This window comes from Rhinopithecus bieti, unplaced genomic scaffold (genome assembly GCF_001698545.2).
Source record: "Rhinopithecus bieti isolate Rb0 unplaced genomic scaffold, ASM169854v2 scaffold_55189, whole genome shotgun sequence".
NCBI classification, from domain to species: domain Eukaryota; kingdom Metazoa; phylum Chordata; class Mammalia; order Primates; family Cercopithecidae; genus Rhinopithecus; species Rhinopithecus bieti.
Genome location: NW_016821812.1, coordinates 870350 through 886801, shown reverse-complemented (window position 1 = coordinate 886801; position 16452 = coordinate 870350). Strand labels below are relative to the sequence as shown.

The following is a 16452-nucleotide window of genomic DNA, read 5'->3' as shown; positions in this document are numbered from 1 at the left end:
GCTGGGATTACAGGCGTGGGCCACTATGCCCGGACTTTTAACCCTTTTTTTAATCTCTTGCAAAAGGTGGTTGTGAAAATGGTTGCTCTGTGGCCGGGTATGATCACTCAAGCCCAGGAGTTTAAGACCAGCCTGGGCAACATGGTGACACTCCATCTCTAAAAACGAAAAAAAAAAAGATAAGAAAAAGAAAATCCTTGCTCTGTTTTGCAGGCAGCGTGCAAAGTGCCAAACTTCACAGCGGGAAGAACCTCCTCTCTCCAAATCTCATGACACAGGTGAACTAACGTCGCTTCTCAACTACAGCCCACAATTGTTAGAGAAAGCACTAAAAAATACCCTCAGCCCCCTGGGATGGGTGACTACTCCTAGAATTTGGATCCAGGGTGTTTGCGGCTTGGCTTTTTACATATCGAAGAGGAAAGAGATGGCTGAGAACATCCGCATGGGTGGTCCCGCCACGCCACCGGCTGAGTATTCAGGGACTCCCGCTGTAGAAAGGATTGGGGGACAACCTGACCGAATTCGCATTTGCTCAGGTGTTTCCCATGGCGCTCTGCTGAACTGGGGTTAGTTTTTTGCTGCCAGTCAGAAAGTGTCTGGGCCCAAATAGGGAAACCACGGGATAATGGGCTAATGGGGAGGAGGACCGGCATGGAAGATGTGCCACAGCCTCTCCAGAACGTAGCACTGGCGCGCCTGACAGGTGACAGACGGAGCAGTGGCAAGGGCGCAGCTGCACCAAGGAAAAAGCCCACACAGGTGGTGAGCGCGCCCATGCGTGCCCAGTCATGTTGGAGCGCAGCCCGGGCGCTGGGCTTCCAGTGCAGGTGTGGCCAGCGGAGGTCAAGAACTGCGTGGAACAACCCCAAGGGGGGAAAACACACGCCAGCCGTCCCCCGGGTCAGAAGGTGGGGCAAGCAGCGGCGCCTCACCCAGCCTCCCGCTCCGGGTCCTACCGGATGGCGGCACCTCTTCGGGTCAGGCCCCTTCTCTCCGCTGCTCCTCCGCAGACACCGCGCCGGGAAGAAGGAGGGGCGGAGACCCGGCCGGCGCGCGTCTGGTGATCTCGACCCCTGTGCGGCTGGAGCGCCTCAGTCGCTGTCTCCCCGCCCCACGGTTCCGAGTAGGAACCGTGAATCGCCCCTACTCCAGGGGCTGGAGCGCGGGCTCCCGGCAGGGAAAGGGGCGCAGCGTTCCCGACCCCCAAACAAGCGGCGCTTGGGCGCGTGCGCGCCTCCGGGAGAGCCCCGGACGCCACCTGCGGGCGGGAAGAGGTGGGCTCCGGGGAGTGGGGCGTGGGGCGGGCCGCGCAGACGAGCAGCGGCCACCTGCCGCCCGCCCTGCACCCGGCGAAGCATCCCTCACCTCACAGTCCCTGGAGGCGGCGCCGGAAACCCGGCGGCCAGGACCGCGATTCTGGAAGCCCCGGCCCTCGCCCAGCCGGAGGAGCCGGGACGCGGTTCCGGCGAGACTGGCGACTTGCTTCCTTTTGCAGAGCGGCCGCTCCCCTCTCGGTCCAGCTGCGACGCTGGGAAAGCGCCAGACTTGGTCTGTCACAGTAGCCCCCGCGAGGCGTGGCGAGGGAGAGCTGGCAGCGGCTGCGAGGGACTCTCGATTCTTGACTGGAGAGCCAGGAAGAGGGCGAGGGCAGAGCATCCTCGGGCGGAGATGCCTTTAAAAAATCATCCACAGCAGCGGTAGAAACAGTTTTGTTTGGCTTTATTTATACGGAGTGGTTTTTCAGTGAAATGCTGTCTTGCTTAAAAGAAGAGATGCCCCCTCAGGAGCTCAGCCGGCGACTGGCCACAGTGATCACTCATGTCGGTAAACAAAGCTTTAATTTTTCCTGCGTTTTATTAATGGCGGGTGAGGATGGTCTCTGGGCTTAGTCTGACTCCCGGCCTCACCCGGGGCAGCGCGCTCCCTGGGGGCTTGCCCGGCATCTGGGCCTCGCTGTTCTGGGTCCTGCCTGCAGTGCCCAGCCGGGGGCATCCCTGGGGCGCGCCGCCGGTGGGAGTCGGGGGGCCGAGGCTGGTGCCTTCACCAGGTGGTTGCCAAGTCCGTTGAGCTCCAAACCGAGGGCTGCTGCGCTGTTACCATCCGTTAGCTGCTTCTGACGGGAGTAGGGTGGGTGGGAAGTTATGTTCTGGTTCTGGGGATAGTGAGGAAGGAGAGGGCATAAGAGGAACGAATGCCAGTATTTTTCAGCATAAATGACTGCCACGCCACTGAAGGCTTGTTTATAAGAAAGTGCAGGAAGAGGCAGGTTAGATGGGAGCGCTCCTGCGCAGCCCGGCCCCTGGGCCTGTTACTGTGCTGCCTGGAGGCATCAGCACACCCTTGATGATCCCCACTAGAAACCTCTGCAAGCCAAGGAGACTGAGCAATATTAATCCTCTTCCCTGAGTTGAAAAGAGGAGCAAAACATTCATTGCTTACTCCTGAAATAAGGTTCGTGATGGAACGTCAGGCCCCACAGACTAAGGGAAAGAGGACATTGAGGCAGTTCCCAGTTTTATCTTAGCACTTTCTTCCCCAGGTCTTCCCTGGACCTCCCTCAATAAAGACACACATTCAGGTTCAGAACCTTTGGATGTGGGCTACTGGAATTATCGGGATCATTTTCTGTTGCTGACTGCGCTTGGAGGTCCCCCATGAATGCAAATCAGCTTTTATTGATAAAGCCAGGAACTATTTGCCTTCGTTTTCTACACATTTGTGAAAGCTGCTTTCTTGGTACTTGCATGTTAAATATTGCCTCAATTAGTCCGGTGTGTTTGCTGTAATAATCACACACATCTCAAATGATACACTTGTGAGGACAGACTTTGTAAAGATGATTTATATGGGAAGGCCCAGTTTTGATAATTCAGGTTTAGAAAAAAGTTTCTGGTGCTAAATGTGGGCACTGAACTTTTAAAACAAGAGATCAGTAGGGTCCTACCAGGTAAGGTTGAATGTGAAATATTGCTGAAGGCAGTGTGAAATAAGAGGAAAAAGAACTTGTAATGAAACAGAATTTGGAATCTGAAATATGATGAAAGCTGAAATGATTGTGCTAAAACCCAGCGCAGGCATGAAGTTGTGGTATAGAGAAAGAGCAGTGGGCTGGGGGTATGACTGTCTGGATTTGAATCCTTCCCTGGACAAGTCATTTAACCTCAGGTTGAAAAACAGGAATTTTAATAATACTTTCCCACTCAGCTCAAAGGCTATTTTTGAAGATAAGTAAGATAATGTGGGTAGAAATACTGTGTACACTGTGATTATACAGACATTCCAGTTATTGGACATATCCCTGGTCCCTCTGTCACGCCACTAAAGATCTTTGGTAGGTTACTGGGCCTGTCTCAGGGCGAAGCCTCCCATCTGTTAAACAAGGGGGTTGACCTGGTTAATTTTAACTGTCCCTCCTATTTCTCTGGAGCAGGCTGTTCTTGAAATCTGGCAGGCAGTATTCCTTGACTAACACTTAGCTGCCTGTGGCCCCCAGGCTATGGTATTTTCTTGCCTACCTTGCTCCCTCCCTCCTTCCATCCACATAGGAATTTGTTGTAGTTTCTGCTCTCAGCTTCTGATGACCCTTGGCTTTTGTGTGCTTTGCAAGATTCTGTCTCCTCATACTTAATCTAATGAAACCTGTGAAATGGGTGGAGTACTCATTAGGAATTGACTCAGAGAGGATCATCTTTTTTTTTTTGAGATGGAGTTTCACTCTTGTTGCCCAGGCTGGAGTGCAATGGCATGATATCGGCTCACCCCAACTTCTGCCTCCTGGGTTCAAGTGATTCTCCTACCTCAGCCTCCTGAGTAGCTGGGATTACAGGCATGTGCTACCATGCGTAGCTAATTTTTTTGTATTTTTAGTAGAGACGGGGTTTCTCCATATTGGTCAGGTTTGGTCTCGAACTCCTGACTGCGGGTGATCCGCCCACCTCAGCCTCCCAAAGTGAGAGAGGATCATCTTTTAAGGTTTCAGGGGGAGTGAGTGGCAGACTCAGGGCCGGAAGGTTGCTCTTCATATCCCCTGTTGGGGGACCTCAAGGTGGAGGGGGGCGTTTCTCTAACCCTGCAACAGCCTCTGCCTTCACGGAGGGTCACCTTGGGTAGCCAGTGGCGCTTCTCAAGGGTGGATTGACTCTATCCTTGCCTGTTCTTTTCAGGTATTTCCTTATCAAGTAGCTTCTGAGGAGGTGATCATGAGTTGGGGAAGGTTTGAGAGGTGCTTGGAGCAAGCCTTTGGGTTAGAACATTCTCCTGGTCCTATCCTAGCCACTTTCCAGGGTAGCCACACTGTCTTCCGTATTCACTCAGCTTCCTCTGACCCTGAGTCAGTTTCTCCTCCAGCAGGGGTTTCTGCTCTTTCTACGTCCCTTAGACTTGATAATTGAGTCATCCCTCCTCACTCCCATATTTCCAGAAGTGTCTTGGCTGCTGTTGATTCAGTTTCTGAAATACCTCACAGCTTTTGTCCCTCATGTCCATCCCCACTGCTACCTGCGTCAATTCTACTTCAGGACTTCATTTCCTTCTACCTAGCCATTGTGCAAACCTCCTGTCTCTCTGTGTCTGCCTCTGATCTATGCTAGGAGTCAAACAAACACGACCCTCTATATTACAAAGCTTTTAATAATACCTGCACCTAGTCATTCTCTGCAGCCTAAGATACAAGCTCTTCACTGTTTGGCCTATAAAGTTCTAGTTTTGTCCCCTAATACTTGAGATTTCTACACCTGTGGTTGGTCAACTTGAACTCATCAGTTCTTTGGCTCTGTCCCATTATGTTTTCCAGCCCTTTTCTCACCTCTAAGTATTTGCACTTTTACCCCCAACCTGGAAAAAGTCTTTAGTATATTTCTCCTCACAGAAATAGTACACATCTTTGAAACCCAGTGCAATGCCATCTCCTTCATGATGTCGTTTCTGATCTTGCTAGTGGGACATGATGACTCCTGACTCTGAATTCCAAAGTAAACTTTGTTCTGCTCACATGATGCCTATCATACTCTCCCTTGTATTATGGTTACTGGGTTATTCGCATGCTTGTTTAACCCTCTCTGCTTCTAGACTCTTCATTACTTATGAAGAGTCTTATGTATCCCTAGATAGCCACTTAACACAGGGCCTCACTCTGAGGAGATGCAGAATAAATGTTTGCTGAATAGGTGAACGAATGATTGTGTTTTGGAATGGAGCTGGAGTACTAAGTACCAGGCAGTTTTTACACTTTTAAGGACAGCTATAAAATATTTGAAGATAACTATTTGGTTTCCAAACCCCCATTTGAAAGGAAATGTGAAGCCCTTCGTGTGTTCTTCATGTGGTGTGCTTCACTCTAGGGGCCTCCTTCTTTGGATTTTGTCCATTTGTCAGGAACTCTTATAAAATATGTAGTTCACATGTGAACACATGTCTAGATGTGTTTTTATCCATGCAGGACACATGTAGGACCATCCTTTCCCCTTAATTCTGGACCGTAGAGTCACATTGGTTTATAGAATTCCAGTGTCAGAAAAGTGTTGTTTGATTTTCCCCATCCTATCCCTTTCAGTTGTTGAAATATCTGCAATATATGTGGAGGTGCTGTCAAAGTAATGTGGACTATCTATGAATGCATCTGAAATTGCTCTAGGATTTTGATAGACAGGGCACATATGGCTAACACGGGGGCTTCCAATCACTGGAAACCCACAGTCATCAAGATGGGCCATGTCGCCGGGCACGGTGGCTCACACCTGTAATCCCAGCACTTTGGAAGGCTGAGGCAGGCAGATCACCTGAGGTCGGGAGTTCAGGCTGACCAACATGGAGAAACCCTGTCTCTACTAAAAATACAAAATTAGCCAGGCATGGTGATGCATGCCTGTAATGCCAGCTACTTGGGAGGCTGAAGCAGGAGAATCGTTTGAACCCGGGAGGCGGAGGTTGCAGTGAGCTGAGATCGCACCATTGCACTCCAGCCTAGGTGACGGAGCAAGATTCCATCTCAAAATAAATAAATAAATAAATAAATAAAATTTAAAAAATGGTCCATGTCAGTAACCCCCCATAGAGGTTTTGCATTTCCATCCTGGCTCACTTTCCACCTTGCTACCTCATATTAGAAGTGATTATTTTACATTTTGATCTTATCATTGTTCTAAAATGACTTCATATGTTTGGCTACATCCAATTACCTGTGAAGCAGAAAAGAATATCTTTTGAAACATTCCTTATATAATTGGAGATTGGATGGGTGGCTCTTTTGGTGACAGAGGCTCTAGGAAACTGATCTGTAACCCAGGTTGCTACTTCTGGGACACAGTCAGCATTGATAACATGCAGCCAGAAGAATACTAAACTGAGGAATTCAGCCCATGGCTCATTATTAAACAATGTTGTTAGCAGCTGAAATGTCTAGGGTCCATGCCTCAGCTGTTAGTACTGAAAGAAGAGTCTAATTAGAGTAGGGTGTCTACCTATGTAACAAACCTGCATGTTGTGCACATATACTCTAGAAAAAAAAAAAAAAAAAAAAAGAGTAGGGTGTCTGCTACTCAGGTGGGAATGTGCCCAGTGGGGATGGCTGGACATGTTCCCCCATCTGACTACACTTGGGCTATTTTTCCATTAGGCTCTGTAGACGCTGTGCCTAGTGTTCACAGACTCTTCAAGGCCTACTAAAAATGTTTGAACCCTAAAAAAAAATTGATCGACAAATTTAAAAGTGCAAAATAAAATTTAAGAAATGTTTAAATGTCTACAAAAGCTCTCTTGCCCTTAACATTTTGTTACATTTAAAAAGAAACAGTTGTGGAGTTGGAATTCCATTTCCAGAAATGCCAGTGCGAAGAGTCGCAATTCCTCAGTGAAGCAACCGTACTTGTTGAAAATTATTTTAAAAGCCAACCTTCTAAAGTCTCTGGAAGTTGTTTGAAGGGCATGCAGCAAATGAAAAAAAATACATTTATTCAAGAAAATCTACTAAATCTTGGTAAGAATAGTGAGTGTCCGTGGTACCTGAGTATGACCTGCTCTCTTCTCATCCTTCCCAGCTCCTCTCTCTCAGCTTTCAGTGAAGGGATATAGTCCCTTGCCAGGAGGGGCAGGTGTCCAGCATTTCTCTTCTCTAACTCCAAGTTACTGAGGCCAAGTTCCTGGAGAGCCTCCAGCTGACAGGTCAGGGTCTACTTCCTTCCACCTAGCCCCCATTCATAGGACAGAAGCTTTATCCCAGGTGCAGCAGGCTGAGAATACTGAGAACTGGTTGCTTTTGCCCCAGCTCCCTCATAAAATGGAGGTTCAACATTGAGAGAGGCAAGCCAAGACCAGTCTACTACCCTGGCCGAGATTTTGCCTAGAAGTAGAGACAGTCTGGAAGAATAGAAGGTTTGAAGTTCTCCCCAAAATAACTGACTTTAGCTAAAACAGAGTATGGGAAAGCTCAAGTCTAAAGGCATTCTTGAATACAATGGAGATTTTGAGAGCAAGAAATTAAGAGGAGCCTGGTAGCTTTGTGAGAGCAACAAGCTAAACTATAGGCCACCTTGTTTATCAGAGACTCTGAACCAGGGAAAGAGGCAGCTAAGAAGAACCTTACTAGAATTATAAGGAACCTAAAGATTGGCCTCAAAAAATATCTTTGCCTGAATTTAATTGCATAAGACTGGAGCAACTTTATGCCCCAGGGCATTGTTGAAAACCATAGAGCCAACAGTAGGTAGGTGGAGTTGAACAGCTGAGTATGATATCAACAAAGGCAGACAGCAGAGAGATCCGAAAGGGAGACAGGCAGTACAACTCTGTTAAACCCACACAGACGATGGGCACAACCAAAGCAACACTGTCTGAGGAGGGACATGAGTGTCTTTACACTTCAAGGGAAATATACTTCATTAAAACAGTCAAGCTATGTCACTAAACAAGCAAACAAACAAAAACAAGCCCCAGAGATGGGGAGAAGAGGAATCGGTATTCGTGGTTGCTATAGTATATTACCTCAAATGTCCAGTTTTTAATCAAAACTTATGAGACCTTCAAACAAACAGGAAAGTGTGACTCTTAAATAAACAAAAAGCAGGCATCAGAAACTGCCTGTGAGAAAGCCCAGATGTCAGATTTAGCAAAAACTTCAATACAGCCACAATAAATATGTTCAAACAGGTCAGGTGTGGTGGCTTATACCTGCAATCCCAGACCCAGGCAGGAGGATCGCTTGAGGCCAGGAGTTCAAGACCAACCAGAGCAACATAGTAAAACCTTGTCTCTATAAAAAACTAAAATAACTGAAATTTAAAATTTACTAGAGAATCTTAACAGTGGATTGGAACTGGAAGAACAAAGACTCAAGGAATTGAAGATAGACTGATAGAGATTATGCAATCTGAAGAAGAAAGAAAAATTAATAGAGTCTTAGAAAAATGTGAGATACTATTAAGTGCACCAATATACATGAAATGTAAAGAGAGGAGCTAGAGGAGGAGCAGAAAAAGTATCAGAAGAAATAATGATTTAAAAAATTCCCCAGATTGATGAAAAACATTGTACATCAAAGAAGCTCAATGATGTTCAAGTAGGATGAAGGCAAAGAGATCCACACCCAAATACATTATTGTAAAAATGCTGAAAGTGAAGGATGAGACAATTTTGAAAGAAGAGAAAAATGACTCATCACATACAAAGAAACTTTAATAAGGGTAACAACCAACTCTCATCAGAAACGATAGATGCCAGAAAGCAGTGGTGTGACATATTCGGAGTGCTAAAGAAAGAAAATTGTCAACCAAGAATCTTATATTCAGCAAAACTATCTGATATAGTTTGACTCTGTGTCCATACCCAAATCTTACCTTGAATTGTAATTCCCACATGTTAAGGGAGGGACCTGTTTGGGGGGTGATCAGATAATGGGAGTGGTTTTCCCCAGGCTATTCTTTTGACAGTGAGGGAGCTCTCACAGGGTCTGATGGTTTTAAAAGTGGCAGTTTCCCCTGCATGAGCACTCTCTCTCCTGCTGCCTTGTGAAGACATGCCTTGCTTCCCCTTTGCCTTGTGTCATCATTATAAGTCTCCTGAGGCTTCCCCAGCCAGGTGAAACTGTGAGTCAGTTAAACTTCTTTCCTTTATAAATTACACCATCTTAGGTTGTATCTTTTTTCTTTTTTTGAGACGGAGTCTTGCTCTGTCACCCAGGATCACTGCAACCTCCCCCTCCTGGGGTTCAAGTGATTCTTCTGCCTCAGCCTCACAATTAGCTGGGATTACAGGTGCCCGCCACAACACCCAGCTAATTTTTGTATTTTAATAGAGACAGAGTTTCACCATATTGGTCAGGCTGGTCTTGAACTCCTGACCTTGTGATCCACCCGCCTTGGCCTCCCAAAGTGCTGGGATTACAGGCATGAGCCACTGCATCTGGCGAGGTTGTATCCTCATAGCAGTGTGAAAACAGACTAATACAGAGAATTGGTACTACGAGTGGGGGTGCTGCTGTAAAGATAACCTGAAAATGTGGAAGTGACATTGGAACTGGGTAACAGGCAGAGGTTGGAACAATTTGGAGGACTCCAAAGAAGAGTGGAAGATGAAGATGTGGGAAAGTTTGGAACTTCCTAGAGACTTGTTGAATGGTTTTGACAAAATTGTTGATAATGATATGCACAATGAAGTCCAGGCTGAGGTGGTCTCAGATGGAGATGAGGAACTTATTGGGAACTGGAGTAAAGGTCACTCATGCTATGCTTTAGCAAAGAAACTGGTGGCATTTTGCCCCTGACCTAGAGATCTGTGGAACTTTGAACTTGAGAGAGATTATTTAGGGTATATGGCAGAAGAAATTTCTAAGCAGCAAAGCGTTCTTTTTCTTTTTCTTTCTTTTTTTTTTCTTTTTTCTGAGACAGAGTCTCATTCTGTTGCCCAGGCTGGTATGCAGTGGGATGATCTCAGCTCACTGCAACCTCTGCCCACCAGATTCAAGTGATTCTCATGTCTCAGCCTCCCGAGTAGCTGGGACTACAGGTGCATGCCACCATGGCTAGCTAATTTTTGTAATTTTAGTAGAGATGAGGTTTCACCATGTTGGTCAGGCTGGTCCTAAACTTCTGACCTCAAATGATGCACTCACCTTGGCCTCCCAAAGTGCTGGGATTATAGGCATGAACCACCATGCCCGGCCACAGTGAAGCATTCAAGGCTTACTCTGAAAGTGTTCAGTTATATGCTTTCACAAAGAAATGGTTTGAAATTGGAATTTATGTTGAAAAGGGAAGCAGAGCATAAAGGTTTGGAAATTTTGCAGCCTACCTGACATGTGGTAGAAAAGAAAAACCCATTTTCTGGGGAGGAATTCAAGCTGGCTGCAGAGATTTGCATAAGTAATGAGGAGCTGAATGTTAATACCCAAGACAATGGGGAAAATGTCTCCAGGGCATGTCAGAGACCTTCATGGCAGCCCCTCCCTTCACAGTCCCAGAGGCCTAGGAGGAAAAGATGGTTGTATGTGCCAGGCCCAGGGGTCCAGTGCTCTGTGTAGCCTTGCGACATGGTGTCCTGCATCCCAGTCACTCCAGCTGCAGCTGTGGCTAAAAGGGGCCAAGGTACAGCTCAGGCCGTTGCTTCAGAGGGCGCAAACCCCAGGCTTTGGCAGCTTCCATGTGGTGTTGAGCCTGTAGGTGCACAGAACAAGAGGTGAAGTTTGGGAAACTTCCTGTATTTCAGAGGATGTGTGGAAATGCCTGGATGTCCAGGCAGAAGTCTGCTGCAGGGGCAGAGCCCTCATGGAGAACCTCTGCTAGGGCAGTGTGGAGGAAAAATAGAGTCCCCACTGGGGAACTGCCTAGTGAAGCTGTGAGAAGAGGGCCATCATCCTCCAGACTCCAGAATGATAGATCCACCGACAGCTTGCACTGTGTGCCCGGAAAAGCTGCCGGCACTCAACACAAGCCTGTGAAAGCAGCTGCGGTGGCTGTACCCTGCAGATCCACAGGGATAGAGATGCCCAAGGCCTTGGGAGCCCATCCCTTACATCAGTTTACCCTGGATATGAGACATGAAGTCAAAGGAGATCATTTTGGAGCTTTAATATTTAATGACTGTCCTATTGGATTTCAGACTTGCGTGAGGCCTGTAGCCCCTTTGTTTTCGCCAGTGTCTCTAATTTGGAATGGGAACATTTACCCAATGTGTGCACCATCCTTGTATCTTGGAAGTAACTAATTTGCTTTTGATTTTACAGGCTTATAGGCAGAAGGGACTTGCTTTGTCTCAGATAAGACTTTGGACTTGTACTTTTGAGTTAATGCTAAAATGAGTTAAGACTTTGGGGGACTATTGGGAAGGCATGATTGGTTTTGAAATGTGAAAAGGACATGAGATTTGGGAGGAGCCAGGGGTGGAATAATATGGTTTGGCTCTGTGTCCCCATCCAAATTTCATCTTGAATTGGAATCCCCACATGTTGAGGGAAGGAACTGGTAGGAGGTGATTGGATCATGGGGTGGTTTTTCCATGCTGTTCTCATGATAGTGAGGGAGTTCTCACAAGATCTGACAGTTTTATTTATTAATTTAATTTTTTGAGATGGAGTCTCACTCTGTCACCCAGGCTGTAGTGGAGTGGCACGATCTCAGCTTACCACAACCTCTGCCTCCTGGGTCCAAGTGATTCTCCTGCCTCAGCTTCCCAAGTAGCTGGGACTATAGGTATGCACCACCACACCCAGCAAATTTTTGTATTTTTAGTACAGATGGGGTTTTGCCATGCTGGCCAGGCTGGTCTCGAACTCCTGACCTCAGGTGATCTGCCTATCTCAGCCTCTCAGAGTGCTGAGATTACAGGCCTGGCCACAAGATTTGATGGTTTTAATAGTAGCAGTTTCCACTGCACACTCTCTCTTTCCTGCCACCTTGTAAACATATGCTTTGCTTCCCTTTCACCTTCCACTATGATTGTGGGTTTGCTGAGGCCTCCCTAGCCATGTGGAACTGTGAGTAAATTTAACCTCTTTCCTTTATAAATTATCCAGTTTCAGGTAGTATCTTTATAGTAGTGTGAAAATGGACTAATGCAGTATCTTTAAGAAATGTAGGCAAAATAAAGACATTCCTGGATAAACAAAAACAGATAAGTAGTTGCTAACAGATCCACCTTTTAAGAAATACTAAAGGAAGTTATTCAGGCTGAAAGCAAGTGACCCCAGGTGATAATTCAAATCTATATGGAAAACAAAGCATCAGTAAAGGTAATTATGTGATTATGAAAGACACTGTAAATGCATATTTCTTCTTTGTTCTCGCAACTGATTTAAAAAGCAATTATGTTAGATAAAAGTACAGGTGGTCCCCAGCTTACAATGATTCAACTTACAAATTTTTGACTGTACAATGGGTTTATCAGGATGTAACTTCATCATAAGTTGAAGAGCTTCTTACAACTTATGATGGGGTTACAGTTTCTACTGAATGAATACAGCCATCCCTTGGTATCCAAGGGGGATTGGTTCCAGTAACCCCCAGTGCATACCAAAATCTTTGGTTGCTCAAGTCCCTTTTATAAAATGATATAAATGGTTAACCTATGCACATCCTCTTGTATACTTTAAATGATCTCTAAATTACCTTTCTTTCTTTTTATTTTTTTTGAGACAGAGTCTCACTCTGTTGTCCGGCTGGAATGTAGTGATGTGGCACGATCATGGCTCACTGCAACCTCTGACTCCCTGGTTCAAATGATTCTCCTGCCTCAGCCTCCCGAGTAGCTGGGATTACAGGCACGCACTACCACGCCCAGCTAAATTTTTTTTTTAATTTTTAGTAAAGATGGGTTTCACCATGTTGGTCAGGATAGTCTCTATCTCCTGACCTCAAGGTCTGCGCACCTCAGCCTCCCAATGTGCTAGGGTTACAGGCGTGACCCACCACTCCCAGCCTGATTTCTAAATTACTTATAATACTTAATACAATATAAATGCTATGTAAATAGTTGCTGTACTTTATATTTAGAATTTGTATTTTTTTATTGTTGTATTGTTTTTTATTTCTTTGAATAGTTTTGATCTGCAGTTGGTTGAATTCATGGATACAGAGCCCACAGATACAGAGGGCCAACTATATTGCTTTTGCAGCATTATAAAGTTGAAAAATCATAAATCAAACCATCATAAATTAGGGATTGTCTGCTGTGTTGCCAGCATTAAGTGCATTTTTGACTTACAATTATTTTGGCCTATGATGGCTTTATCAAGACATAACCCCATTGTAAGTTGAGGAGCATCTGCATATAATGTACTGTTGGGTCTATAATATTCAGTAACATCATATATTTAACGAGCACAGGGGAAGTGGGTGGAGAAAAGCTGCATTTGGAATAAAGAAATGACTCCAGAGGGTAGCTCAAATCCGTAGGAACAAATGAAGAGAACCAGGAATAGTAAATAAGGTTAATATTACAAACTGTGTAAATACACACTGTTCTCCTTTCTTGTCTCAGATTCTATAATAAACATAAAATTATATAACATACTAATTATAACAATGTATTGTTGGATTTATAACATACGTAGATATACTATGTATAACAACAGCAAAGTGGGAAGAGGGATTAGCACTATATAGAAGTAACATTTCTGTATTTGAGGTTTAATTAAGTTAGTATAAATCTGAAGTAGATTTTGATAAGATGTATGTGATAAACTGTAGAATAACCACTAATAAAATAACTTAAAATACATAATGAAAATATTATCAAAGGAATTAAAATGCTACACTAGAAATTTTTTTTTTTTTGAGATGGAGTCTCACTCTGTCGCCCAGGCTGGAGTGCAGTGGCCAGATCTCAGCTCACTGCAAGCTCCGCCTCCCGGGTTTATGCCATTCTCCTGCCTCAGCCTCCCGAGTAGCTAGGACTACAAGCGCCCGCCACCTCGCCCAGCTAGTTTTTTGTATTTTTTAGTAGAGACGGGGTTTCACCGGGTTAGCCAGGATGGTCTCGATCTCCTGACCTTGTGATCCGCCCGTCTCGGCCTCCCAAAGTGCTGGGATTACAGGCTTGAGCCACCGCGCCCGGCCTAGAAATTTTTATTTAATGCAAAAGAAAGCAGTAAATGAAAAAAATTGAGATATAGAGAAAACAAAACTTAAAATGACAGACATGGATCCCACTATATCGATAATATTAAGTGCAAATGGATAAATGATCTAGTTGAAAGGCAGAAATCGTCAGGCTAGATTTGAAAAATAAGAGCCAACTATATGGTGTCTCCTGGAGACGCACTTTATATTCAAAGATACAATTAGTATATTCAAAGGTATATAAAAGTAAAAGGATGGGAAAAGATGTATGATACAAATTGTAACTATACATGATGATGTATGTTATAATGATGATAGTAATATCAGATAAAGTAGACTTAAAAAAAGTCACTAGAGATAAACAAGGATATTTTATAGTGACAAAAGGGTTAATCTATCAGCAAGATATAATAATTACAAACACCTAAAAACAGAGCTCCAAAACACATGAAGCAAACACTGACAGAATTGAAAGCAGACATAGAAAATGCAACTATTGCCTGACTGCGGTGGCTGACACCTGTAATCCCAGCACTTTGGGAGGCCGAGGTGGGTGGATCACTTGAGGTCGGGAGTTTGAGACCAGCCTGGCCAACATGGTGGAACCCGGTCTCTACTAAAAATACAAAAATTAGTCTGGTGTGGTGGTGGGCACCTGTAATCCCAGCTACTCGAGAGGCTGAGGCAGGAGAATCGGTTGAACCCGGGAGGCAAAGGTCACAATGAGCAGAGACTGCACCACGGCACTCCAGCCTGGGCAACAGAATGAGACTCCGTCTCAACAACAACAAAAAATTCAATTCAACTATTAAATATAATAGTTGGAAACTTCAGTATGTCACTTTCAGTAATGTGTAGAACCAACAGGCAGAAGATCAACAAGGAAATGGAAAACCTATACAACACTATAAATCAACCAGGCCCAACACAGAATACTCCATTCAGCAACAGCAGAATATACATTTGGAACATTCTCAAGTGTTCCAAGGAACATGGAACGTTCTCCAGGACAGACCATATTCTAGACTCTAAAACAGCCTCAATAAATGTAAAATGATTGAAGTTATACAAAATATGTTCTTTAATCAATATGGAATGAAATTAGAAATCAACAACAGAAGGAAATGTGAAAAATTCACAAAAATGTGAAAGTTAAGTAGCATGCATATAAAGAGCAATGAGTCAAGAACTCACAAGGGAAATACTTTAAGATGAGTGAGAATCAAGACACAACATACTCAAACTTAGAGGTTGCAATGGGAGCAGTGCTGAGAGAGAAATTGATAGCTGCAAATGCTTACATTAAAAAAGAAGAAAGATCTCAAATCAATAACCCAATCTTCCACATTTAAGACACTAGCCGGGCACGGTGGCTCACGCCTGTAATCCCAGCACTTTGGGAGGCCAAGGTGGGCAGATCACAAGGTGAGGAGATCGAGACCATCCTGGCTAACATGGTGAAACCCCGTCTCTATTAAAAAATACAAAAAATCAGCCAGGTGTGGTGGCGAGTGCCTGAAGTCCCAGCTACTTGGGAGGCTGAGGCAGGAGAGTGGTGTGAACCCTGGAGGTGGAGCTTGCAGTGAGCTGAGATTGTGCCACTGCACTCCAGCCTGGGTGACAGAGCGAGACTCCATCTCAAAAAAAAAAAGACACTAGGAAAAGAAGAGCAACCTAAATATAAAGTAGGAGGAAGAAAATAGTGACGATTAGAGGAAATTAATGAAATGTAGAATAGAAAAGCAATACAGAAAATCAACAAAATCAGAAATTGATTAATTGAAAAAATGAACAGAATTGATAAACCTTTAGCTATAGAGTAACAAGAGAAACAAGAGAAGACTTAAATGACTTGAATGAAAGAGGGGCATTTCTCTCATCCTTACATAAGTAAAAAGACTTGTAAAGGAATAATGTGGATAACTATATGCCGACAAATAAGATAACCTAGATGAAATGGACAAATTCCTAAAACTATACAAACTACCAAAAATGACTCAAGAAATAGAAAATCTGAATAGACTTATAACAAGTAATTTTTTTAAAAAAACTTTAAAACTAGTAATTTTTTGAAAACTTACCCACCCACACAAAAAAGTTCAGAACCAGATGGCTTCACTGGTGAATTCTACTAGCCGTTTAAAGAAGAATTAGTACCAATTGTTCACAAACTCTTCCGAAAAATAGAAGAAGTGAGAATACTCCACAACTCATTTTATGAGGTCAGTATCACCCTAATACCAAAACTAGAGAAAAATGCAACAGAAAGGCAAACTATGGGCTAAATCTCTTATGAATATACAGTTGACCCTTGAACAACATAGTTTTGAACTGTACAGGTCCACTTATACATGGGTTTTCTTTCTCCTCTGCCACCCAGAGATAGCAAGACCAACCCTCCTCT

At 44.5% G+C, this 16452-nt stretch overlaps 1 protein-coding gene across 3 annotated transcripts in view; it reads left to right on the top strand.

Annotated features, from left to right (window-relative positions):
- Positions 1–726: 726 nt before the first annotated feature.
- The window catches only part of MCF2L2 (MCF.2 cell line derived transforming sequence-like 2), a 256218-nt gene continuing 240492 nt past the window's right edge, over positions 727–16452 (top strand). For all 3 annotated transcript variants that reach the window (XM_017860626.1, XM_017860625.1, XM_017860624.1), the window contains exon 1: positions 727–1827. In XM_017860626.1, the coding sequence (XP_017716115.1) occupies positions 1752–1827 (76 nt within the window). In that variant the 5' untranslated portion in view covers positions 727–1751. The remainder of the gene's footprint in view (positions 1828–16452) is intronic.